This window comes from Micropterus salmoides, unplaced genomic scaffold, assembly GCF_014851395.1.
Source record: "Micropterus salmoides isolate LMB-PRFRI ecotype aquatic unplaced genomic scaffold, ASM1485139v1 Ms_hic_scaffold_17, whole genome shotgun sequence".
Classification (NCBI taxonomy): domain Eukaryota; kingdom Metazoa; phylum Chordata; class Actinopteri; order Centrarchiformes; family Centrarchidae; genus Micropterus; species Micropterus salmoides.
The window spans coordinates 19,611,266-19,636,606 of record NW_024040817.1 but is presented as its reverse complement, the minus strand read 5'-3'; the positions used below and the strand labels follow the sequence as shown (position 1 = coordinate 19,636,606).

At 40.7% G+C, this 25,341-nt stretch overlaps 3 protein-coding genes across 4 annotated transcripts; 1 reads left to right on the top strand and 2 right to left on the bottom strand.

Annotated features, from left to right (window-relative positions):
- Positions 1 to 882: 882 nt before the first annotated feature.
- Positions 883 to 9,835, bottom strand: nkain1 (sodium/potassium transporting ATPase interacting 1). Of its 2 annotated transcripts, none has more exons than XM_038725146.1 (8): positions 9,603 to 9,835; positions 8,892 to 9,284; positions 7,955 to 8,092; positions 7,781 to 7,861; positions 5,822 to 6,019; positions 5,604 to 5,664; positions 4,093 to 4,174; positions 883 to 2,941 (listed from the first exon to the last, which is right to left on the bottom strand). In XM_038725146.1, exons 2-8 carry the CDS (start codon positions 8,943 to 8,945, stop codon positions 2,932 to 2,934), a joined length of 624 nt encoding a protein of 207 aa, XP_038581074.1. In that variant the 5' UTR covers positions 8,946 to 9,284; positions 9,603 to 9,835; the 3' UTR covers positions 883 to 2,931. The 2 variants fall into 2 exon arrangements, with proteins under 2 accessions (XP_038581074.1, XP_038581076.1); XM_038725148.1 differs by having other exon boundaries at positions 9,609 to 9,835.
- A 1,352-nt stretch (positions 9,836 to 11,187) lies between these two features.
- On the bottom strand, positions 11,188 to 19,831 carry snrnp40 (small nuclear ribonucleoprotein 40 (U5)). Its single transcript, XM_038725142.1, has 10 exons — positions 19,610 to 19,831; positions 18,983 to 19,112; positions 18,774 to 18,867; positions 17,091 to 17,256; positions 16,722 to 16,844; positions 13,264 to 13,384; positions 13,069 to 13,151; positions 12,670 to 12,731; positions 11,789 to 11,892; positions 11,188 to 11,502 (listed from the first exon to the last, which is right to left on the bottom strand). Exons 1-10 carry the CDS (start codon positions 19,718 to 19,720, stop codon positions 11,453 to 11,455), a joined length of 1,044 nt encoding a protein of 347 aa, XP_038581070.1. The 5' UTR covers positions 19,721 to 19,831; the 3' UTR covers positions 11,188 to 11,452.
- Positions 19,832 to 19,876: 45 nt separating this feature from the next.
- On the top strand, positions 19,877 to 25,062 carry zcchc17 (zinc finger, CCHC domain containing 17). Its single transcript, XM_038725143.1, has 7 exons — positions 19,877 to 19,977; positions 21,572 to 21,750; positions 23,017 to 23,117; positions 23,236 to 23,327; positions 23,411 to 23,511; positions 23,644 to 23,783; positions 24,100 to 25,062. The coding sequence occupies exons 2-7, from the start codon at positions 21,612 to 21,614 to the stop codon at positions 24,268 to 24,270; spliced, it is 744 nt and encodes a 247-aa protein (XP_038581071.1). The 5' UTR covers positions 19,877 to 19,977; positions 21,572 to 21,611; the 3' UTR covers positions 24,271 to 25,062.
- The last annotated feature ends 279 nt before the right edge of the window (positions 25,063 to 25,341 follow it).

Genomic DNA, 25,341 nt, shown 5'->3' with positions numbered 1-25,341 from the left:
TGAAGTGTATACCTGAAGATATTAATTTTACAAGTCTTTTCTTTTACACTTGGCAATGTTTAAAATAATACCTGGCAAATCTGCACTCTGCATCTTCCACATGTACCATTTTGTCTTTTTTAGGTTGTATTTTTCTGTATTGGTCAGTTTTAATTTGTATTTGTTGCAATGTGCTGTGTCCATTTCTGATTAATTTTTCTTTACTGTTGGAAAGAGTTGCTAAAAACAAATTATAACTAATTAAACTTTAATGATAGCTACTTATTTAAATTTTTTTCAGTCACTTTATGAATGCCATAGTGCTTCTTGTATCATAGTGGAAATTATCTTGACATTATTTTGACAATCAAATCTTTATTATAAGATAGCAACTTAATGCCATTAAATTGCACTAATTTGAATTCTTTATTCCTCACATTGTGAATTTTTGTACATTCCTTTCATTTTCCTGTATATTTACATTTTCTGTATTAGTATTGGCTACTTGTACATATTTAATCTTTAAATTTTTTTATATTAATGTTCATGTGTACTGTTAAGCCCCAGGCAAATTCCTCATGTGTGAAAATGTACCTGGCAATAATCCCAATTCTGATTCTTATGAACTTAAATGAAAGGGTCACAGAGGACTCACTCTTTAGCACTGCAGGCATAAAATAAGTCCTTTTATGAATATCATAGAGCTGTTTTTGTAATGTTGGGCGGTCTTTCTATAAAACGCATTACACTAGCATCATTTGTTTAATCTGGCAAAAACTGTAGTTCTGTCCCCCATAATCCAGATATTAATATAATGTAATCAAAGGATTGAAGGCACTCATTTTAATAAACTTTTAGCTCAGTGAGAGAAATGTGTGTCTACATATGACAACAGAAGTCAGGTTTAATGTAGAAAGTGTATTTTTATTATTTCAAACTTCACCTTACACCCAATAAGGTCTTCAGCTCATACCTGTCTCCGTCCTTCCCTCTTCCTGTCTCCAGTTACATCTACAAAAACTACTTAGAGCATGTCACCGTGCATGTTCATGACATATTATCCTCTTAGGTCTCCTTTATCTCTGTGAATGTAGTTAGTGAGAAAAAACGATAGGGAGAATTAGCTGCAGATGGATTAGAAGAGGGCAGCATGAGGATTTCCAAATAAGAGAGAAGAAGAGAAACAGGTGTGAAGAAAAGCTTTGGTGTGTACCCCTCTCCACCCAGCCCAACCCACCCCCTAATGCAACCCCTCTTTTCTAAATGGAACCAACAAAACAATCATTGGCTGGTTATTTACATGCACCCTCCCACCCCCCAAATAGACACACTAATGCCTGATCCCAAAGCCATCTGCATCCCTAATCAACAGCATTAGATGTACAGTAGGCTGAATTTATTTTCCTGAAAACAAGATATCCTGGCAATGGACATTTGACTTGATTTTTGCAGTAACCCAGAACTTTAAAGGATGAGTCTGGTGATATTCTATATTTTTCTCATCGTCAACAAATCGCATCAAAAGTCAAAAGACCAAAACCAACAATGACTGAAGCCCACCAACAAGCCTGATAGAGTATACTCCTGTTGTCACTTTTTATCCTGTAAAAACACATCAATGAGCCAAATTGTTGCACTGGGCGACATGAGGAGTCTCAGGAGGTAGAGCCTGCTAAACCTTCGATCCCCCAGCTCCTCCAGTGTGCATGTCGAAGGCAAGATACTGAAACCCAAATTGTTCCCAATGGCTGTTCCACTGGTGTGTTAATGTGAATTTCTGTTCTGATGAGCAGTTGCTCATAGCCTCTGCCATCAGCGGGTGAATGTGACGTGTAAAAGCGCTTTGAGTGGTCGGAAGATTAGAAAGGCGCTATACAGGTACGGACCATTAACCATGTACAGGCACTGTATTTTATTTTGAGATTATCCAACATACACCATAAATACTACAGCAAATGTGTAGCTGAATATAGTGGCCAACAAATGCAGCATTTACTGCAGTTTGAGTGACATTAGCTAAAATATACAGTGCCCAGCTGTTTTAGGAAATTATTTAGCCTTTTTTTTAAATGAAAGCATATTTTTGTGACTTTTTTTAGATTTACTTCTCCGAAAAGGAACAAAAGTATTTAGATGAACACATTGTTGGTTTTGGTCAATAATAAAATGTATAAAATATTGTCAGCCTGATCCTTTCAGCGGTTCATCCTTTCCGCTCCACAGGACCTATTTTACTACCATAGCAGGCCAGGCCTGTAATGTGAAAAGCTTGAATGTCAACAGTGGTTTTAACCGCACGGGAGGAAGGAAAGATGGCTTTGGGAATGGAAATCGTAAGACTGCTCTAGTTTGACATCACCACATTCTAAAACGACAACAGGTACGAGCCGTGCCTATTTTTATGTGACCCCACCCCCACACACGAGCACCCCACAAAAAAAAAAAAAAAAAAACTTCACAGGGACACGAGTGGTAAGAGTCCAGGGTGCAACCACAAAGCACCAGCTAGTCCTGTGGAGTTACTCAATCACACTTTACACACACACACACACACACATACATACACACATACATACACACACACACACACACACACACACTTGTGGGAGTGTTGACAGCTGGCAGTTTAGTGAAGTGTGTCTTCTGTGATTTGACGGAGGTGTCCCCAGCTCTTGTTCTCTTGCATCTCCCCTCCCCGGCCTCCTCCTTTTCTCCTTCATCTTATCACACCACCTGGCATGCTGGTTCTTCCCTGAGCTCTATTCAGGGCTGTATTTCTCTCTCTCAGACACAAGCACACATGCACACACGCACAGACGTCTCTCTCCGGGTGGGGTAAGTCCATTCCACAGGTAAACTGTGACACACAGAGTGAGTGTAATCAAGGCAACCGCCGCTTTCCATCCACAGTGACACCGTCAGGGTTTGGCCTGAAGGGGGCGCTACCGACCGTTAACCAGCCCTGGGATGCAGAGGGGACCAGATCAGGGGAATTCACACTGTCAGACAGGAATGGTACAGTACACTGTACTTTGATGTAACTGCATGAAAGGGGCACTCCACCGATTTTACACATCAAGTTTGATGTGAGCTGCCTCTAGGGGGTGCCCGACAGGAAAAATGTAATGGTGGGTATTAGTGCAATAACTACAATAATACTTTTTGTGGATTTTTTTATGAAATAAAAACCTGAATTGAAAACTTTCCTTTGTAAATTTAAAATTAAAAACATTATTATTAATAGTTAGCTCACATGAAATGGCTACTCACTCACCTCTTTACCTCTCCCTCCCTCTCTCTCTCAGGCTGAGCCACCCACACTGTACTTACAAATCCTCATATGGATCCTCTTTTTGTCCATGATATCTGTTAATATCTGTTAACTTTTTTTTTGTCAAGTTTTGTCATGGAAATACCCCACACCTTCCTATGCGATTGTCATGATAGTTACAGTTGAATAATGCCTTCTGTGGTTCTGGACTGGGCTTTCCAAAGTTTGAAATAATAACCTTGATGATGTCGTTAGGGTTATCTCAGCTTTAACAAGAATCATGCATTACAAAGCAGAGGTGTGGGGTTTTAAAAAGTGGGCCTTTAGGAGGCAGAAAGGGTTGAGTTGCATAGTGGAAATGTAGAATGCAGATTTTCTAGACCCACACTAGGCCCCAGTTCTCAAAGTGGGGTCCAGGGGGTCCCATGTAAAAGAGGGATCATTTATTTTCACTGATCCATCCATAAGTAACACAATGATAGAATGTATGACTAGATTAGTCACGTTTTTATACACTTTCTGTAACAAAGATGTAAAAGCCAAATTCCTATCAGATGGGCGACACTGGGACAAAACTTTCCTATCAAATGCAGGTCCCTTGTCTAATTTGTGACAGTTTAGGGGTCCTTAATGTGAAGAAGTTTAAGAACCACAGCACTAGGGGACTAAAAGTCAGGATAGCTCAGACTCTGCTGCTGATTTTATTCTCTGAGGGCCCCAAACCTTTTCGAAGTGCAATACTAAATCTCTGGAGTACCCCTTGAAAGACAAATGTTCAACGATAAGATCAAAAAGAAGAACAAAGCAGAGGAAAACTGGAGAAGGTTATATTTGTAACTCACGTGTAAAGAGGCTGGAGTTGCAGATGAGAGGACTTCTGAGGAGGCTGGTAGCCATACGAGTCAAAGCCACCAATGAAGTCAACTTCAGGAGAGAGAAAGAGAGGGGATGACATCATTCCCTTAAATCTGTCTTTAAGTGTTGTATTTCAAGATCACATTCTGTTTTGACATGTAAAATCTATTAAGGCATCAGATGGTATCATAATACCTTCAGGATACCTTTATAAGCACCCACTGTGACATCAGAATCTGCAGCGATGCATTGATACATCATCTTTCTCACGGCTTCCATGTCACTGATACATCGTTCTAATCTTTCTCAACCGATTCAGAGGAACAAACTTATGTTGTGCCAGCTGAAAAATGAAAATAGTCTCTGATTGTCTACATCAGTGGAGATACAGACCACAAGTTAGGGATCTGTTTTCTCCAAAAGCAAGATCCAGCAATCATTCCTGTGATGTTGTATTGTTGCAATTCTTCCTTTTTTAATGCCCAAAGGTAAAAAAAAAAAGGTAGAACATCGCCTGTATTTGCTTTAATTTACACCACGTTACACATGGAGTGCAATAAACTGGTGCAAGTATGAATTAGTTAGATAAATCAACCAGGCCAAAGTATTGGCCTTTATTAGCTTACTGCAGATGTATTGGTATCACATATATATATATTTGCCAATATTTAGAAAGACATTGCAGAACATAAATGCTAAAGATAAGTTTGAGTTAATTTAGTAACAGTGTTTCCGGTATGTAGTTTGTCCACCAGAGAGCACTGACAAGTTTATTTTTCAACCATTAAATGTCCCGCTCAGAACATATGTTGGTCACAATTCATAATAAAAACTAATTTAAGGGATGCTTGTCCAAAATTTAAGTTTTTTGTTATTGATTCATATAAAAAACAATCCACCCACACATCATAACTAGATTTTTTTAACAGTAGTAAATAGATAATATCAGTATTGACCACAAAAAACACTGTCTGTGATTGATATGGTATCATCACCACTATGTTATGACACGTATGTAATTATGACATAGCATGCTGATAAGACACCACAGACGCAGCATGACACTTCCTTTTACAGGAAATCAAGCTTATGACATCATATCCCAACTACAGGACTTCATTTCCTCTGCTAAGTGAGAGTGAAGCACTCACGAAAGGCACATGAGGAGAACCATTCAGACACACAGGTGGCACACCCAAGCTAACAGAGAAGCACTCGGCAGCAGACAGACACTCCGACAGTGGTAATAGTCAGGCAGACATTGTTAATACTCTCCACAGATAGAGCGATCAGATCACCCAGAGGGAAATCTCGGTGGTGATGTTGCCCAGCATGACTCAGGCAGGAGAAGACAATGGGCTATCAGCACCCACATCCAAAGCAATGGATCGCTAACACAAAAGCCTCCTTGACAGTATGACACAAGCAAAACCTAATCGGCTGAACAAGCAGCTGAAAGAGAATGTACATGCTTTTAGGAGAAGACAAAAGCACTCACAGCTGTCCTCGTCATCCTGGAAGACTTTGCTCACGTAGCAGGCGTACACAAAGCCAAAGAGCTGTTAGAGAAGAGATATCAGAAATTAGGTGACTGTTGTTGTGTAGGCTGTCTGTCCTGCATGTCACAGAAACTGTTTCAGCACAAGGTTAAAAGCCACATGGATGTAAAAGAAACACTGTATGATTATTTGCTTGAGTGTGTGTTGAGATACGTACTGCCAACAGTATCTGAATGGCTGAACTCAACACCTCTATGTACTGGTAGTCAAGGAGACACCCGGAGACAGTGATGACATGGTGGTCATCGGGGGCCATGCGTGAGTCTAGCACTGGTGTGACCAGGCAACCAGGACCATGCTCCATCCACCACGAACGATGAAGGGAGGTGTTGAACGTCATGAGAAAGTCCCTGTCCTGAACACACGCATACATGCATAAAAGTGGGGCTACAACTAACTGCTCAGATGATTAAGTGTTTAATAAACCGATTAGTCCACAAAAAGTCATAAAATGGTGAAAATAATCCATCACAATTTCCCACAGTCCAAAAGGTGAAAATTTACAAAGACATAAAACACAGAAACAACGATAAACAACATAGAAACAATGGTATAAAACAAAGAAAGAATGATATAAAACACAGAAAGAATGATATAAAATAGATAAACATTGATATACAACAGAAAGACAATGATATACAACACAGAAACAATGATATAAAACTCAAAAAAGCAGTAAATCCACAGATTTGAGAATGTGGAACCAGAGAATATTTGCCATTTTTGCATGATACATGATTTAAACCAGGGGCTCCCAATCTGGGGGTCAGGACCCCACCAAGGTGTCACTAGCTGAATCTCAGGGGTCACAATCCAATTATATTTTTATGATATGATGTATTATTTATATTATAGATTAAGGCTCATTCTTTCAAATCTTTGCTTTTTTCTTGTGAATTACTGAATAATTTTACATCTTAGGCCACTAAAGCAGCGATTCCCAAAGTGTAGTGCGCGCACCCCTGGGGGTGCGTGAGCTGCCTCTAGGGGGTGCCCGACAGGAAAAATGTAATGGTGGGTATTAACTATAACTACAATAATACTTTTTGTGGATTTTTTTATGAAATAAAAACCTGAATTGAAAACTTTCCTTTGTAAATTTAAAATTAAAAATGTTATTATTAATAGTTAGCTCACATGAAATGGCTACTCACTCACCTCTTTACCTCTCCCTCCCGCTCTCTCAGGCTGAGCCACCCACACTGTACTTACAAATCCTCATATGGATCCTCTTTTTGTCCATGAAATCTGTTAATGAGGCTATGTTTGGAAACTTTTTTTTTTGTCATGGAAATACCCCACACCTCCTTACGCACGGTTCAGCACGCAGGTAAACTATGGATTGATTGCAAAGTTTAACCGTCACAGTATGAGATAAAGTTTCACTGCCACTGTTACTTTTTAAAATAATAAATAGGCTATAACGGTACATTGCGATGCAGAGTTGCAGCGAAAAGAAGACAGATGCATGCTGTATTTAAGCGCAGTGAGTGGTTAAGGGGAGAACGACTGATTTAAAAGCCATCACTTTCAAGAGTGTCACTGAGTGAAACCCCGTAGCTGTGACTTCGGGCATGTCCACACTGGTCACTGGCCTGCTTGTCATCATAGAAACAGATCACCATATTTAGATTTTTATTGCACCTTCAGTAATATTGGCTGCCTCCCTTCACAGCTCCGCTGCTCACCGGAGCAGTGTTGATAGGCTATTATTCGCGACTTGTAACCAATCAGTGCTGTGGGCAGGACACTGAGCAATTAATAAGTAAATAAATAAATAAGTTAGAATATATATACATATACATATATACATACATACACATACACACACACACACACACACACACACACACACACATATATAAGTGTGTGTGTAATATATGTATCAAGATGTAGAAGGGGGTGCGTTGCCAAAAAAGTTATGGAACCTCTGCTTGCAAACAGAAAAAAGTTTGGGAACCGGAGAGTTAAACAGTTAATTGATCATCAAACTGTAACGCAAATAAGTAAATTAATCTAACTAAAGATAGAATAAGAGAGTGTTTCTAATGAGAGCAAATATCCAGGTTGTTAGTGGCATCACACACAACCACAAGTATAGAGACACAGAAATTACCTGAGACAGGTTCCCAACCTCCAGGTAGAAACAGATGATGAACGAGTTCCAGCCCACCCAAAGGACCAGCCATACTGCATACTGCCAAACAGATTAGAGATCAGTTTCTGTATTGAAGTACACGCAGGCTCATGCATTATCACTTAAACAGGAGCTGTTGTGGGATATACTCACAAAGATGAGGTATCTGAATCGGAACTGCACGGTGCCGAACATGCCCAGGATGACGGCCATAATGTGCAGGAAATTGGCCAGGATGGGAGCCCATTGGTAGCCCAGAAAATCAAACACCTGCCTCTGCAGGGCTGCCACCTTGGGGGACGGGGGAGGGTGAGGGGGTGATACACACAATATTAGACACATACATACAAACACAGACAATTGTAGACATGTGCAAATACAACACACATATAAACACATGCAAGCAATCAAGGTTTCACAGACCCAATATATGCACACACAGACAGTGACAGGGACACACATACACAGGTCTGCCGCAGTTGTTTCCATGGTAACTGCCTGGAGCACCAGCCTAGTCCAGTGACTGTAAAAGAGGAGCACCCCCCAAAAGCTCCCCCAAACTAATGAGAATCTATGGGCTGAATTCCCCTTCCACAAAACAACTCATCGGCCCCTGCACACAATAGCCTGGGTAGCCGGCCCTCACACTGCCCGTGTCTGCATCATGCTCACTACAGGAGGAGCTCAAACTGTCTCACATTACACACTTATTACATTTTAGTGGGATAGTCCCAAGCTATTTGTAGGCACAAGGAACAGCTAACTTTAACTCCAGAATGGAGACCAGATGGTGAACAGGGCCTCCTTGTCCCTCTTGTGATTAAAATTCACATGGTTTTGCCAGAATGGGGCTATCACCCCTCTCTCTCTCTCTCTCTCTCACCCCAACCCTCCCCCCCATAGCTCCTTCAAAGACACACACTCCCTTGCCTGTAATGTGGCATGGCACCCCAGCAGCTGTCTTAGTGTGACTGTGTGGAGAGGCTAGACAAATATGCCCTGTTACAATTTGCGTGTCAGCAGCACGCTGCCTTTATGATGAGTGCGCACACACAAACACATACATACATACATGCGCACACACACTCACCAACTGCAGTGAACATATCACCAGCAGCGTGCATCTTCCGTCGCACTTCCCCATCTTGGAGGGCTCAGGACGCGGCTTGGAGCCGCGGAGGCTCCGGGGGAATGACGGGTCCCCGGTCAGATCCAGACTGCCTGGCCGTCTCAGCTCACACCATTCCTGGGTGAATAGACCTGCCCAAGGCCGCCGCCGCCGCCGCCGCCTCCTCCCTTAACGCTGGTCTGGCGCTTCCACTCACACCGAGTGATCCATCTTGGCTGCTGGTTTTGTCCGTAAATACCAATCACGGGTGGTTTTCAGCAAGGAGAGAAGGAGGAAGAGGCAGGAGAGGGGGGGGGCGACCACTTCACGCCGGCCCGCCGACTACCACCGACAACCGTATCACCTCGGCCACACCTTCCGGAGAGGGGACACACAAAGGCACAAAGAGAGACAGAAAGCTGTCATAATCTGCCCCGGGCTGCAGACAGAAATGAGCATCATATGATACCGAATCACACGGGGAGGCGGGGAGGAGGGGACCGACCCCGCAGTGTTACTACGGCTAACGTTTGGCTAACGATACAAGCAATCCGCTACGGACACAAAGCAGCCCGTTGTGACTCGCGGTTTTCTAGGAACTGTAGAGTCCTCGCCCCCCTCCTCCAATCCCCGGTACTCTTCTCCTGTAACTGTTCAGGGGAATAAGTCGAATTAACGGGCACATCTGCTCACCAGTACCGGGGTCCGGGCTCCGTCTTGCAGCGTCTTTTGTCAACAATCGGTGCCGGGGCGGGCGCAGGAGGAGCCGAGGGGGGTGGGGGCTCTCAGTCACCGCGACCCCCTCGAGGAGGAGCTGCATGGATTCTGCAGACCCGCGTGCGTGCGCGCGGCCGAGCAGCAGCCCCGCGAGGCGTTCGAAAGGAGCACAAAAGAAACGGGGGCTCGCGGTGGCGGTGGAGGAGGAGGAGGAGGTTCAGACAGCCGAAAATAATCAGGTCTGTGATCGCCTCCCACTTCCTCCCGAGTATGGACAAGAACCGGGGAGGGAGCACCGACACGCGACACGCGACCCTGCCGCTCGGCTCCTCAGCCTGCAGTCATTCGGAGCGGACAAAAACACAGTTAAGAGCCTTATTTAATCACAGCTACTCACCAAGAGCAGTGTGACGGAGCAACAAAGTGAGCTTCACACAAGTTGAGTCTGCTATCGCTGATGCAGAGGCAGATAATGACCGCTGTGGCGGTTATCGCGAGGCCGGAAGACAATCAATAGTAAAACCATTAAGCGTAATATCTGGTTTACAACAATCAATCTTACATAGTTACACACAATAAATATAGTGACCAAACAGTTAAAGCATGTACACTATCAGTCAGTGTTTTGTATAATATTATTCACATTGGACTATAATTGTTTCTAGTCTATTATGCATTTTCTATTTCTCCTATTGTATTCTATTTTAACTTGTTGGTCCCTTTCCTCGTGTTTGTAAACGTATTTCTACACCTTATGAAAAGCACTTGAATTGTCTGTGTCTAAAAGGTGCTAAATATGCCTCGCCTCCCTAGAGCAACACTAAAAAAATATTTAATTATTATAGATGAAGTGACCCATTATCAACCATCTGCGGTCACAGGCCAGTGATTCTATAGTGCTAATTAACTGACCTGATTCATTTATGGCCACAGACTAACCTCCATAAACCCTCAACTCATACCCAAAATAGAGAAACACAACACACCAATAATAAAATGTCTAGCATTTTTTAAAAGTAGTACTATAAGTTAAAAGCACTAGAGCGTTTGAAAAGTACTCATTCTTAACATGGTCCTTTCTTTCAGTGATAAATTATCAGTTCAGTTTGTGTATTTACTATCGCACAAGAGGACAGTCTTTTTGCAGAAAGATAGAAAACAATAATTATATAATTAAACAAAAAGACTATAGGATATTAGAAGTGTATATAAGTTGTATACACCATAAACATCCTGTCCACATTTAAAAATATGAAACTCCCATAGAAAATACAGCCTGTCGTCCTATCTTACATAATGCCTCGGTGTTCGATAAAAGCTCAACTTCTTGTCAATATTAATGTGTTAACGTGTAAGAAATACTCCATATACTGCTGCTTAATTTAAACTCAAAGTAACTAGTTAAGACCACTGTGAAATAAATATAGTGGAGTCAGAGGGACAATGTTTTCTTTGAATGTGGATGAATGATATAAAATAACTTGTGTGACTTGTGTGGATAAAACCAGCAGCATGTAACACTATTATAAACACACAATGACAAAAGGAATCTAACCAACTCTTTTTTTATAGAATACTGAAGTTTATTAAAAAGAAACAAATCAGGATAAAAAAACAATCGTGGAGGTTGTGGTGACTGAGCATAATAAACTTCAAACATACGTCCTGAGGTTGTTCTGTGACAAGCTAAAGCACATGAAATTACAGAGACTCCTAGCCCACCATCGAACACCACCCATACCACTTCTAGAGCAGGACCCTCGCTTGCAGGGCACGCACACACACTCACACTCATCAAGTTTCCACACACAAACACACACCCTTCCCTACTGAATTTCTCCCATGTAGAGCCGTTTATCACTGGCGCCAGACAGCACTGTGAAGAGGGACAAACAGAAAAAGATGATTAAACTCTTACGGTTAGTCAGAAGCCTCAGGTGAAATAACCAGTAATGTCAAATGAAATCTGACAGACAGAAAATAAGAGTGTTGGGTGACGACTCTTATTGCGCTTATTTCTGGCAAAACCACATCTGAAAACGATCTTCCCTCCAGATCCCCACGGCTCTCTGCTCGAACGGTCCTCAAGTCTTTAAATATCTCTATAATAATCTTCTAATATGTATTACAGCTCTGGAGTCTGACTCAGTTGTTTAACTCACCTATAGGCTCCTCTGGGTGAAAGGCCACTTCGTTGACAGAGCCAGCGTGGCCCGGCAGCTTGTACAGGATTCTGCGTGATGTGGTGTCCCAGATATACACAAATCTAAAAAAACACAGAGGAGTAAATAGCCGTGGCGTGGGACAATGCAAAGTAGAAGACTGAAGGATTACAGAATTTTTGTGACGATACATTTTGTACAGGGTATTTATTTCAGGTTATGCTGTTGTCTGTGGATTGAGATAGAAAATATGTTTTTTTTTTATGTTTAAAGTAGGGCTTATACAGTCTATGGCTGAAACTAATGGTTATTTTCTTTGTCGATTAATCGATCAGTTTGGTCTAAAAAATGTCAGAAAACTGTCAATCAGTGTTTCCCAAAGCCCAAGATGACTTCCTCAAACAACCCAAACATCTTCACGTTACTATCATAGAGGAGTAATGAAATTCTCCTTTAAGAAGCTGGAATCAAATAATATTTCTTAAAAAAAATGTAATTAATGTAATAACTGACAACTAATTGATTATATGATTTATCGTTGCAGCCCTAAATTTTCGGATGGATATTACTCAAAGATGGACCTATGTAATAATGTGCTGTTTGTAAGTCAGGACACAATTGTGTTATCTGGACATACACATTTCTATTTTGTATTTACACTTTTTCACTTTTGTAGAACTTGTTTTTCTAAATCATTTTTTATTATTAAGTGCCAATATGCCAAAGTCTACGACTGGATCCCTTCTTTAAATAACATTTTTTAATGTTTGATCTTCAATCACAGCAACAAAATGAATTTTCCCAAAACTACATAAATCTTTAGCTTATATGTGTACATTAGCATGTAAGTGTGTGTGTGTGTGTGTTTCGTTGCCTCTCACCTGTCAGCTGAACCTGCAGCTATCTTACTGCCGTCAGTAGACCAGGAGCACCGCAGCAAATTCTGACAGACAGGAACAGATGTTTAGAAACTGACACAACCGCTTTTCGTGTGAGCTACTGTTACAGTAATAAGATGAACTTTTCTTTATTAGAAATGACAGCAGAGAGTGATGGGATACGCAGGACAGGATGAAAGGCAAGGTCATGCAACCCTTGGTCGACAACAGGCGTAAACACCACTAGCAGGACTGCAGCTGTTAGTCACTTAGGGACAAAGTTACAGACAATGTCAGTTCACATGGACCGTGTCACTGCCATTTATTGCGTAGTAAGAGTGCTGTATGTTCAAGCAGACCACATAATCCGTCATCAACCACAGAAATATTATTATTTGTTACCTTTTCAAAGTTGTGAACATTGCCCTGGAAAATCTTCACACATCTCTCCTTGGGTGCAAACGGCCGAACATCCCAAATACGCACTACACAGAGACACAGACGAAAGCTAAATAAAGGATTCAGCCATAGAAAATTCAATGTTATGACCTGAGAAACTTTATAATACTGTAATAAATACACACACAAACACCCTACCTGTGTTGTCCATGGAGTTTGAGAGAAGGTAGGATCCCTCAGAGCTCAGGCTGAGTCCAGTTACAGAGTCACCATGGCCGTGCATATTGTAGATTAGCTTGTTCTGCCTCAGGTCCCACACCTGCTCGACACAAAGAAACAGCTATGACACGGTTTATGCAAAATGCATACAGTATATAGGCCTATATGTAAAGAATAAGCTTGAGCTCATAGGTCATTGACAGATATTAGCAATAGCCACAGGCCGAAAGCCAGATTTCATGATAGCCATTGGAACCTGCAACAGGGTCTGCAGGATAAGAAGGTTACAGAATGAGGCACAAAAAACCTGTGTAATTCTTGAACATCATTATAAAAGATGAGTGAAGAGTGAGGAGGATGTAGCAGCGAATTAACCGCTTAGCATCACCTGAGGGAAGCAGTTCCACAGCACACAGAAAATGTTTCACCACCTTACTTTACTCACACTCAAATGAAAAATGGGTCTGTGGGTTTAGGACGACCTAATTTTGAATGCGATACACAGCATCCTTAAATGACTGAACTCATCACTGTTTAATATCTGCAGCAATCCATGTAATCTGTAACAAAAGCTGCCAGCACTAATATGGTGTTCTTAATGATCTAATCGGTCTTTAATCTTACTGTGATACTTCAAAAACATAATTACTTCTACGGCCATAACTGTGGTACTTTGTTTGTGTGGGTGTGTCAGTGGATTAGAGGAGGGTATATTATTTATTCAGTGAGGGCGGGTAATTAGGGGAAAAACTATCAGTTAGGGAGGGAGAACATAGAAAAGCAAACACAGCACCGTGAGATTACAATTTACAGCTTTGACCAAAATAAATGTCCTCCTTTTGACAATCAAGTTAAATTTGATTTGATTGTTGTGTCCACACAATACTGTAAGCTGTACTTGGTACTTTTCTGACTTTGTAGCTCAGCCAGGCACACTAGTCCCGATATATTCCCATCTAAACCAGGGGTATTTTAGACTGCACGTGGATGAAATGTAAAAGCTTTGTAATTTCTTGCACCACGCAGGCCATGCCATCTCGCACATCTGTGTGTGTCTCTACTGCCGAATGAATGAATAAAAAGAAGATGAGAAGGTTTTCCATGATCAGGGCTTGACATTAACACCAGCCAACCTCCCAAATGCGGGTGGATGCGGTCACTGCCACTAGCCACTTTGGCGTGTTGAAAAATTGTAGTCATAATGCAACTGAAATAAACAAATTGCAATTTGACACTACAACTCCAATGAGTACTACCTGCACATAGGGTTTGGTTGGTCCATTCGTGAAGCCTATCATGACCGACAACACTGTAAACAAGTTGGAGCTGTGGAGCTTAACTAGCGAACTGGCTGCCGGACTCAGGGCTGTTAGTCTGCTGTTAATTATCAACTTGACCAGCGGCAGCAAGCTTTTTTTAATAGCAGGAGAAACCACACAACAGGCGCGTCTCACTCTCTCCTGCAGTGCCGCCGCTCGAGGTGTGCCAAATATGACATCCAGACTTTTGTCAAACAACAATAGACCTAGAGAAGTTGAATCTGTCACAGGGCAGCCACAGTCCCTCAGACCTGTAGACCCAGCCTCCCTTCTTGTTTTAACCTGATGGTATGATGTCTGTCTTCACACACGACTGGTTGCATGCGCACACACACATCAACACAGCGTTCAATCAGTGCGTGAGTGTGCGTCGAAAAAATGCACAGGAGATCGAGAGAAAGAGAAAAAGCAGAGCTGAGGCAGAGAAAATCCAGAAGAGCCATTAAATGCTGTAAAATTACAGATATCTTCATGATTAGGGAAATGGTGGTGTTTAAAAAGAAAATAAACTACTAGCAGGGCTGCCCTTATATCACATCATATCGTCATATCACAACTAGGCTACCTTTCCAGAGTTGATTCTATGTTTTATTATAGCCTCAAGTACTCATACCATAGGAAAGCAGAAGATGCATTTGTATGGGAATAATCTGGAAAATAAAGACCCATGTACTCATTTCAGGTGGAAGTATCTCCAGTTACTCAGAGCTACCAGAGCTTCATGATAATAAACATAAATCCAGTCAGAGCTCTGAGGAAATGCAAATGCAAAACAAACAATCCAAAAGTGCACAAAAATGATATAGGCCTACATAAGGTTTTAATCCTGTTGCCTTAATTGTGGATTTTTTTCTTAAAAAGAATTTGTTATTCTTTGCTTGTTTCTAATGCAGATAATTTTCTACTCTGTATTACAGTATTTACAGCCGTTATAAATAAACAGTGTTTCTGAAAATAAATAAATAAATCAGTTTAGTCCTTATCTTTTACACCCATGAACTTTCATTATATAAAATAAGAAGCTATTCTTTTGTGTTTCTCGTAATAGACTACATGTTTTCAAAAAAAGGTGCTTTACACACAACCTTATCAGAGCTAATGATAATATTAGTACATTTTAGCACACCACAGTCAGCTTTGATAATAAAACGTAATTTTCCAACAACAAAAATGTGGCTAGTGAAAATGATGTGTGGCTAGTAACTTTGGAAAAACACTAGCCACATTGGCTAGCAAGCAAAAAAGTTAATGTCAAGCCCTGGCCATGATCAATATTTGCCAGTAGAGCTGGACAATAAACTCAATATTTTGAGGTACTAGCAATAGCAGTTATTGAACGCCCCCCAAGTGTTTTCAAAAAAATGCTGCAAAGAAATTACGATTGTCAATTTATAGATAGAGATAACCTTACAAAATTATTATGATATGGATTTTTTGGTCCCCATCCCAATTTTGCCAACAACGATAGGTGTTTGTATTAACTCAGATCTGATCATGATATCTTTTATACCATTTTTCCATTACCAGTACCAGCTCAACTCACCTCAACCGTCCTACGTTTTCCTTTGTAGATAGTACCCCTCAATGTAGCTGGTCGTCATAGCGCCGCCACACACAACTGCTGCGACGTAATGTTCAATGCAACACTCACACCAGTGACCCACATACAGCTTTCTTTTTATTTAAGTTAAAACGTTTCAACATTACTCAGACTGTAAAGACAGATAAGCGGTATGAAAACCTTCCAGCTGTGTTTTGCTCTCCCGTTGTTGCTGCAGCGGTCTGTGTGACGGCGGGAGCAGAGGGCTCTGTAAGCGGGCGGCTGGCGCGCGCAATGATGATGCAGTGAATAGTGACAATTCTCTCTGACCAATCAGTAGTCTGCTGTGTTTTCACGTTACATTTTAGTATAGCCTCAGCTCGCTTGGAACCTCGACGGAGGTGGTACGAAAAAAAGTAACAGGTACAACATTTCCACAATGGAAACCCAGAAAAAGGCGAGTAGAGTCAAGGTGAGTCGAGCTGGTACCATGCAGTGGCAAAGGGGCTTTACATGCATTTTCATATTATTATGACAGTGTTATTTCAAGGTTTACTGTGTATGCTGGAGCTCGGTACCTTGATATCATTGTCGATGCCTCCTGACAGGATCTGATCACTGGTGTCATTAAATGTTGCAGCCAGCACCTGGTAGGTGTTCTGGAAAGTGTGGATCGCACCTTTCTTACGAATGTCCCACAGCTACCACACAAAGAGAAAGTATAAATAAAAAAATAAACAAAAGCCTGATCATCAGACCAATCATTGAACTTTGAGATGCATTAGTAACAATCACTTTCCATAACATAGTCTATCACTGAGACAAGTGAGTGTGGTAAATCTCCAACTGAACCTTATGATCTCAGTTAAAAACTCTAATTAAATATTATCCAATATCTACACAGGTCAAAGAATTTAATGAAACTAATCGGCAGTAGGAAATCTCACCTTGACTGTCCCATCATCGCTACCGGTGCAGACGAGCTGGGGCCCTCGGCGGGCTGGGTAGCAGGTGTTAACGAAGGAGGTGTGGCCCTTCAGACGCTTGATCCTCTCACCTGTTTCACTGTCCCACACACCTACAGTCTTGTCGGTGCTCGCCGAAAACAGCATGCTGGAATACACAGCAAGAAAACACAGTTGCTGAAACCATTGCTAGATACATTTATTAACCTGTGAATTAAGAAGCATGAGTTTCACATGTCTCTTGCACATTATCTCAGCTTTCAACAAAAAGGAAACCTGTGTTGCTCTCCTTCAATTACAGAAACTCAAATTACCATTCGTGTTTGCTTAGTAGTTGGGTTAGAATAAAAAAGGAGAGAGACTAGGACCACAATCTACTTTGAGTTATTATTCTATTATATTCATATTTCCACACAGATGTTTTGGGCGGGATGCCCTCCTTTTGTGTGTATTCTGGCAATTTCAGTCAATATACACAGGTGGGGTTTATTATAGGTGACTATAACCAGAACAACAAGTACATCCCAATGGGGGGAGTTACAGGCACAGAACGCATGATGAAGGATACAACAACATGAAAAAAAACACAGAAACACAACACAAATTATACTTCATGAGAAACAAGCAAAAAAAATCTCCTCATTCATCCCATTGGGAATAAGGGTATCAAGGAAGTGTATCCAACACGCCTCCCTTTGGAGAAGGAGTCTGTCCCTATTACAACCTCTCTGTGGCATATTCACTGTCTCAATGCCCATTTAATGTAGTTCTCTCAAACTGTGTTACTATTAAAATGCCTATCCTCCAATGATTTATCATCATGATTATGAATAGAACCCTTCATTTTGGTTTCCAACATAATACAAATTACATGGGCATTTTAACATGTAAAGAGCATATTGAGTGTTACATGTGATTCTGTCCCTAAGCTCGGTGACAACACCAGACTTCGTATGGGTGAATTCATTAGCCTTAATCAAAGAATCACAGTGTATGTGTATGAATGTGCATTTCTGTTTCTGACAGCTGAGGCACCTTAGCCTCTGACTCGGTGTATTAATTTGCGTATGAATGGGATGAATATAATGTAGTCTAAAAACACTTTGTGTGGTCAGAAACACTAGACAGGTGCTATACAACCACAGACCATTTACCATTTGGCTAATCTGGAAGACCTCTTGTAAAAAATATCTAGGCTATAGTGACATGATCTTGCAATTTGAGAGTCACTATTCAATATGTGCCCATGTCTACTCACTACTTGTTTTCTCTAAGATAAAAGACTATAGGAGGGTACAAATGCAAGGCCTAGAACTAAGTAAATTAGCTGATGGTTGTCAAATAATTCATCCCATACTCCCTTGTTTTGGACCAATATAAGTCATGGAAAGCTGATAACGGTACAAACCTTTATTAAACTAAAGCTGATAATGTTTACAGCTAATGTAAGTATGTTTTATTTTGACAACTGTCATTCAAAAAGTTCCAGGGGTTGTGTGTTGCTATAAGTAACTATAATGTAACTGTTGCATGCATATAAACGATTACAAGTTGCTGACTCACAACTTCAAGTTTATGCTATTCGTTTTGTTAATATAGCTTATTTTGAATGTTTGTCCATCACAGTATAGCTTCAACATTTCACTTATCAATGACCGTTTTTACCTGCCATCTGTGTTGTAGTGCAGCTCCATCACTGCTCCACTGTGGCCCTTCAGAGTGGCATAATTATCACAATCTCCATACACGTTCCACATCACTGCAGCAAAGGAACACAGTGTACAGAGAGTGATTCACAGTAACTGGGAGTATGAATACGTTTTAACAAGGATGTGTGAACTGCGGGATTTGAACTAGTTCAATTAATATCTTACATATGAGCCTGTCAAATCCTGAGGAGGCCAGCGTAGCTCCATTGGGGTGAAACTTGCAGCAGTACACCTCACCCTCGTGGCCAGACAGCAGCATAATGGGAGCCTGCAGGCTGGAGCTCCGTGGGGGACCCTATGGGATACACATCAAATGTCAAATATAGTGGCTGTCTGACTCTGAGGCTATGGCTGGGTGAACTGTTAAATAGATATATTATCACAGAATAACAACAAGATATTCTTTCAGTATTAGAGCCAACCAGCCCAATATTAGTTTACCTATGTTTATCACAGTGGACTGCATGATAACAGGAAGTCAAACAGGGCTGATCATTTTAAGGTGGCATATTTTTAAGAATTGCAGCAATTTGATTCTGAACTTAAACACATCGCAGTATTTTCTGCTTTTGAGGTAATGCATTGCTATTTACTTTTCCTGCGTATTTGTTTTGCTGGCAACAAAGCACCGTCTGTGAACCTAAAAACATTTTCTAGTCCAGTTAGTCCACTTAAGAACATAATGTGTTAATGTGCAGCTGTTAATGGTGGTGTATATATTTTGGTCGCCTTTAACAAGTTGCTATGAGTACTTTTCCAGTCCTTAGTATATAACGTTAGTACTCTCCGTACCATGGCCACGAGTTGCTGAGACTGAGCCGCTGCCACCAGATCCGTCCTGGGCCGCTTCACGGCCGTAGGAACCACCGCCATGTCCGCCGCTCTCTTCTTGGGTTCAATCATCCCGAGTTAGTCAACGAGAAACAGCAAAGTATTGAATTATAATGCTATAATTTACGAAATGAATGGACGTCTTTGGTGGAGGGACGTCGAGCGACGCAGCACCAACGAAGAACAGAGAAGGAGTACTTCCGCTCTGGCTTTGAGGTGTGTGATTGGCGGAGGCTCGCAGCGACTGCGATGATAGGTTACGTGACTTGTTGTTAAACTCAGTTGCCCCGGATGTAAAACTGAAGAAAGCAGCTTTGCTAAAACGAAAGGTAATACTATGTTTATATATTTTTCTTCTGAATTTGAGCTATGTTGTGTACAGTCTATCATTTTATAGATTTATATTTATACTTCACACATGGGCCAATAATCCAGTTTGTGTGTTTTTAATCGAGTTAACCAGGTTAGCAAGGTGTAGCTAACGTTAGCCTCACTGCTACCATTCACACTAAGTTCCTCTGTTACAGCAGATGTAAAGTTAAGTTAACCTTCTGCACACATTTTGTACTCTCTGAATCTCGTACAAATCAAGTAACAGGAACCGGCTGTATTATATCCCCATATGAGAGGAGTCCTCTCGTATAGGAAGCTGCATCTGAGCAAGGGAAATACTGCGCAGGAGAGGACAGATTTAAGTACTTTGCCTTAAAAGTGATTCTAATGCAGAAAATATGCATTCAATTGTGTTAAACCACATACAATTAAATATTTTTTTTATTTAAACTAAACAAACTCTTCTTCTTGTTAATTGTTCCTCTGAAGTCACTATATCTACCCTTTTTATATTTTATTTAAACATACACAACAAAAACAGACAAAACAAAAACATTAATAAATAAAATTACAAGAAGAAAATCAGCTAAGAGTCATTGTGCAGGGGCATTGTACAAAATAATCTTTTTTTTGCTTTTTATTTTGTCAACAATCAATACTACTACAATATATGTTTAATTCATAATGCTAAAGATCCTTTTTTAAACTAGGATACAGTTGTTTATGTTTAATAATTTCTGAATATTACAGGTAGGGCTTGGCTATATGGCCAAAAATGTTTGATCATTTGATATTGATAATTATTAGGAAAAATGTCAAATCATTATTTCTTTTAAGTTTAAAGGCAGATTTTTGTTCCTGGGTAAAAGTTGAAGAAACCAGATGGTTAATTTTGGTTTTAAATTATTCTTTGTGATCACAACATGACAAACATTTGGACAGTGGTTCACGTAACAAACATGAGGTACAACATTCAAAACAGTTATGATTAAATCTTAAATATGCACGAGTAAAATTAAGTAAAATCTTTTTTCTGCTAATTTGTTCGTAATTCAAAAGAATAAAATCAAACATTTATAGGACATTTTTTATATTGTTATTGAGGTAAAATTTTATCGCCGTAATTATCATTTATTGCCCTCCCCTAGCTACAGGTGCCTGATTTGGTTATGAAGACCAAATACAGTGTGCCCATTACATTGCTTGAATTACGCACCATATTTAATGCCATTCCTCTTGGTATGATTCAGCTTCTAAGAGGTTATAGTGAAACTGCCTCTTTTTACTCCCAACTTTGTTAGTTCAGTTAAATTAGGAGGACTACTTGGGCAGATGCACTGAAGTCTCCACTATACCAAATAAATGTTTTAATATAAACAAGGTTAAAGACGTTTCTTATAAACTTGTTTATAGAATGTACCCTGTTAAAATTTAAACTTAAAGTAGACACAGATGCTTTGTGTGTTTTCTGTAACTACTACCCCTCACCTACAGGATATTCTGTAGACAAAACAACCTTAAGTTTCAAAATTCTCTGAAATTTTTATGATGCTACAAATATTTAAATATATTTAATTCTCTATCTTCTAGATCTACTCATTAATACCTGTGGTCCACGTACACTGTGACAATGTCTGACAGCGATGGCCAAGCACAGGAGCCAGCTGGACTGGATGGTTTGCCACCATTGTTCAGCATCGCCAAGGGAGAGGTGGTGTCTCTGCAGACATACGGAGCCTTTGTCAGACTGCCAGGGTACAAGAAGGAAGGTTGGTTAAAAAAAAAATGAAGCTCATTTGTCAGTATAGACTTTTATTTCAATTTTAATTATTCAGAAGGAATACGGTCACAGATGCAATTTGAGATAAATTAATCACAGTAATATGTCGAAATAGTGCAGTAAATGAAGGCAAATACAGAAGAGTAAGTAGCAGAGATAATAATAGTTAGAAAACCTCATTAGGAAAATATTGTACAGCTCTCAATATGTGAAAACAGTTAAACCTACAGTAACAAAGACAATAAGAAAAAGCAAAAACAGACAAATATGCAGTGGCAGAAAGATGCTAAGTCAACACCTGCATCCACTGCCAAGTAAAACCACTGTGTCAGAGATGGGACTTAGGCCAGAACCAAAAGCAATGCAGAGTGAGTGCAGAGGATGCAGGAGCCAAGAGGCAGCCCTCTTATCCAAATTGCAGTGTCTCTGTCGGCCTATGACGGTGCTGTCTCAGCCAGGATGGAAAGAGACCACATGATGCAGCTAGAGTAGGATTTCAACATTCCTCAGAATTCCATCTCTGATTGCAATGAGAGGTTGGTGTGTTATGTGCTGTTGTAGAGGATTAAATATAACAGTGCAAAGCTGTGTTTTTATATGTTGAAATATTTTTATATGATTGCACACTGATAAGATTCATTTTCAACCCACTTTAGTCACTATGACTAAAAAGAAGATATGATGTGCATGCAGAGACGCATAGGAGGGTTAGGGCAGGGTTGTTAAGAAGTGGAACAGATTGATGATGTCTGAGAGATATATTTACACATGGGTTCATTTTTTGATGATGATTCGTTGTGGCACAATTGTGCTCGAGCTGTCAAACTGAACGCCAGCTTCTCATTTTCACCACTGGAGGGCGAGCTGAGCAAAGTTTACTGCAATAAATTCAGCACCCAGACCATGGTTTTCAAATCCTGAGAAAATAATTTTATATTTATATTTTTCACAAAAAAAACATTGATTTTAATTAAGTCAGACCATGTTTAAATTGTGAGTCAGTGAAGGATGTAATGTGAAAATGTGCATTTAGTTAATGTAACTAATCCTAGTTAATATTCTGGCAACAGCATTTTGTGTCTCTTAAAGATTTCTAATGGTCAGAAAAATCTCTAAGTCTTGATGAAATGAAGGCATATATTTCATCGTCAGCAAAACCAAGACATATTTGTGTGTCTCAATCCTTTGAAGGTAACTTCTACTCAGCTGCTATTTGTTCAATCAATGTCTCTACATTTTTCCCTGACACATACAGGCCTGGTGCATGTGAGCGAGATGTCAGCCACACGGGTTGAGAATGCCTCAGAGATTGTCGATGTGGGGGAACAGGTGTGGATTAAAGTCATTGGGAGAGAGGTAACACACACACACACACACACACACACACACACACACACACACACACACACACAACATACCGTGCCGTGTCAGTGAGGTGAGCAGGATGACTGCAGTTCTGTCTCCTGTCTCTCAGATTCGGGATGACAAGGTCAAGTTGTCCTTCTCAATGAAAGCTGTCAATCAGGGAACAGGGCGGGACTTGGACCCAAACAACGTTATGGCAGAGTAAGAGCTTACTTTTATCTTGTCAAATGGGTGTGTGTGCATGGACAGGTGTGTGTTATTATCGTCTATGTGTGTGATTGTAGGCAGGATGCCCGGCGACGTAAGCAGTTTAGAGATCATACAGGCAACAGGATCACACTGGAGGCCGTTCTCAACACAACATGCTCAAAGTGCGGCTGTAAGGGTACGACAACAATGCGACCGTAACCACATATCATATCCTAAAATAACAAAACATAGAGTCTGCATTTGTTTCCTGCAACTTCTATACTGGGAAATTTGTGCAGGCATTTTAAAAAATCTTTATTCTTTTCAGGACACTTTACAAAGGACTGTTTCTCTGCACCGGGCTTGCAGTACGCCCTTTTGCCTGAAGACGACGATGAAGAGCCAAAGCAGCAAACCTCTACAGTTGCACCACAGCAGGACTCAGACAAAAAGAAGAAGAAAAAGAAGGTGAATGTGGGACTGTTAATGTCCCACATGGCTCTCGCTTTGTGTCTCTGGGTTGTGATTCATCCGATGCAACGACCCACTCCTCTCAGTATGACAATGCATGTCTGTGGCTGCTTTCACTGAGAGATACAATGCAGCTTTATGAGAACTGTCCAAAAGTGTTGTTTGAAAGAATACAGTATAGTTTTGTGCAGATATAATGAAAAAGAATTGTTTAGGGTGTAGCTGCTTTATCTGTATTTCTGCATTGTCATAGTTCAGTTTCCTTTTTATTGCCACACAGAACGGTTTCTCTTCTTTTATGTTTATCCTCTAGGAGAAGAAAATGAAGAAGAAGAGGAAGAGGGAGAGGAAGGAGTCTGAGAGCGACAGCAGCAGCAGCAGTGGCGAATGCAAGTCCAAGAGTAGGCGCCGTGACCACACTCCCGACAGTGGGGACAAAAAGAAGAAGAAACACAAGAAACATAGATCTCACAAACACAGCTGACACCACCACACGGCTGAAACACACATCTACACTCACACACATTACAGCTATCAGACAGACGCAAAAGGGGAAGTGAGTAGCAACAGGCAGAGTGACAGACTTCCAGCAGTGTATCTTTTAATAATCAATTCCAACAAAACACTTATTATAGAAACCCTCATCCATTTAATTTAAGGAAAGTTTTGCTTACTGTCTCTATGATTGGAAGCACATTAAGACCTCCGATAAAGTTAAAAAGATGGAAATGGGCCTAGAAGGAACGTGCTGCAAATTTAAAAAAATTGTCCTTGTCCTGAAGTAACCTCTGGCTCAGCCACACTGGGAGGAGTTTACACATCATATGTAACCCGATTTGTTTAAGCAATATGGCAGAAAGTGGACAGCTATCCGGTTACACATACTCTTTGAAATCCATTAAGCAGATGTGAAGACAGTAAAGCTTGGGAGGGTGGGGGAGCTGACATAAAAATCCTTTCATCATGCAGAGAAAACCACACACACACACACTCTTTCATTTTGTAGTAAAACCTTGTGTTAATAATAAATTTCCTTGATACAAAGGAAGTAGTAAAGACGCAAACAGGACGTGTAATGCAGCATACGTGGGCGTGACAGGAACCTCAAGCGTGATATCCTGAGGTTGTCCTCCGCTTATTGTGGGTGTACTATACATGCATACAAGTCTTGCCACCAGGGGACTGCTCACTCTAGACACTACCGTCTTCCTGCATGCCAGCTGTTAGCTCCATTAAAGATGTTTTTATTTGTAAAAGTGTAAAAAAAAAAAAAAAAGCCTCTTGGTGTCTTTGTTCTTGGACCTTGAACTCAAATGTGTGTGCATTAGGGGACCACTGAAATTCTCAGGTTGCATCTGTCTAATATGACCCTGTAGTCATATTAAGTTAACATTTTCAAATTTGGTAAAGTGTCTAAAGGCCATGACTGAGGGATTTACGCAATGTAATTATTACATTGGGTCATCATGTCCCATGAGGTCAAAAGCTGCACAAACTGGACAGAGTCGCTTTTAGTTTTTTTTAAGATAACCCCTTGTCAGCATCTTGTTTGACC

Coding starts and splice junctions, on each gene's coding strand:
- zcchc17 (XM_038725143.1), top strand. CDS start 21,612: ATGTCTGACAGCGATGGCCAAGCACAGGAGCCAGCTGGACTGGATGGT. Junction 23,118..23,235: donor TTAAAGTCATTGGGAGAGAG/GTAACACACACA, acceptor CCTGTCTCTCAG/ATTCGGGATGACAAGGTCAA. Junction 23,784..24,099: donor AAAAGAAGAAGAAAAAGAAG/GTGAATGTGGGA, acceptor TTTATCCTCTAG/GAGAAGAAAATGAAGAAGAA.
- nkain1 (XM_038725146.1), bottom strand. CDS start 8,945: ATGGGGAAGTGCGACGGAAGATGCACGCTGCTGGTGATATGTTCACTG. Junction 8,093..8,891: donor TGATATGTTCACTGCAGTTG/GTGAGTGTGTGT, acceptor CCGTCCCCCAAG/GTGGCAGCCCTGCAGAGGCA. Junction 6,020..7,780: donor AGGTTGGGAACCTGTCTCAG/GTAATTTCTGTG, acceptor GCGTGTGTTCAG/GACAGGGACTTTCTCATGAC.
- snrnp40 (XM_038725142.1), bottom strand. CDS start 19,720: ATGATTGAACCCAAGAAGAGAGCGGCGGACATGGCGGTGGTTCCTACG. Junction 16,845..17,090: donor GCGATGATGGGACAGTCAAG/GTGAGATTTCCT, acceptor TTTGTGTGGTAG/CTGTGGGACATTCGTAAGAA. Junction 11,893..12,669: donor GCTGCAGGTTCAGCTGACAG/GTGAGAGGCAAC, acceptor GTGTTTTTTTAG/ATTTGTGTATATCTGGGACA.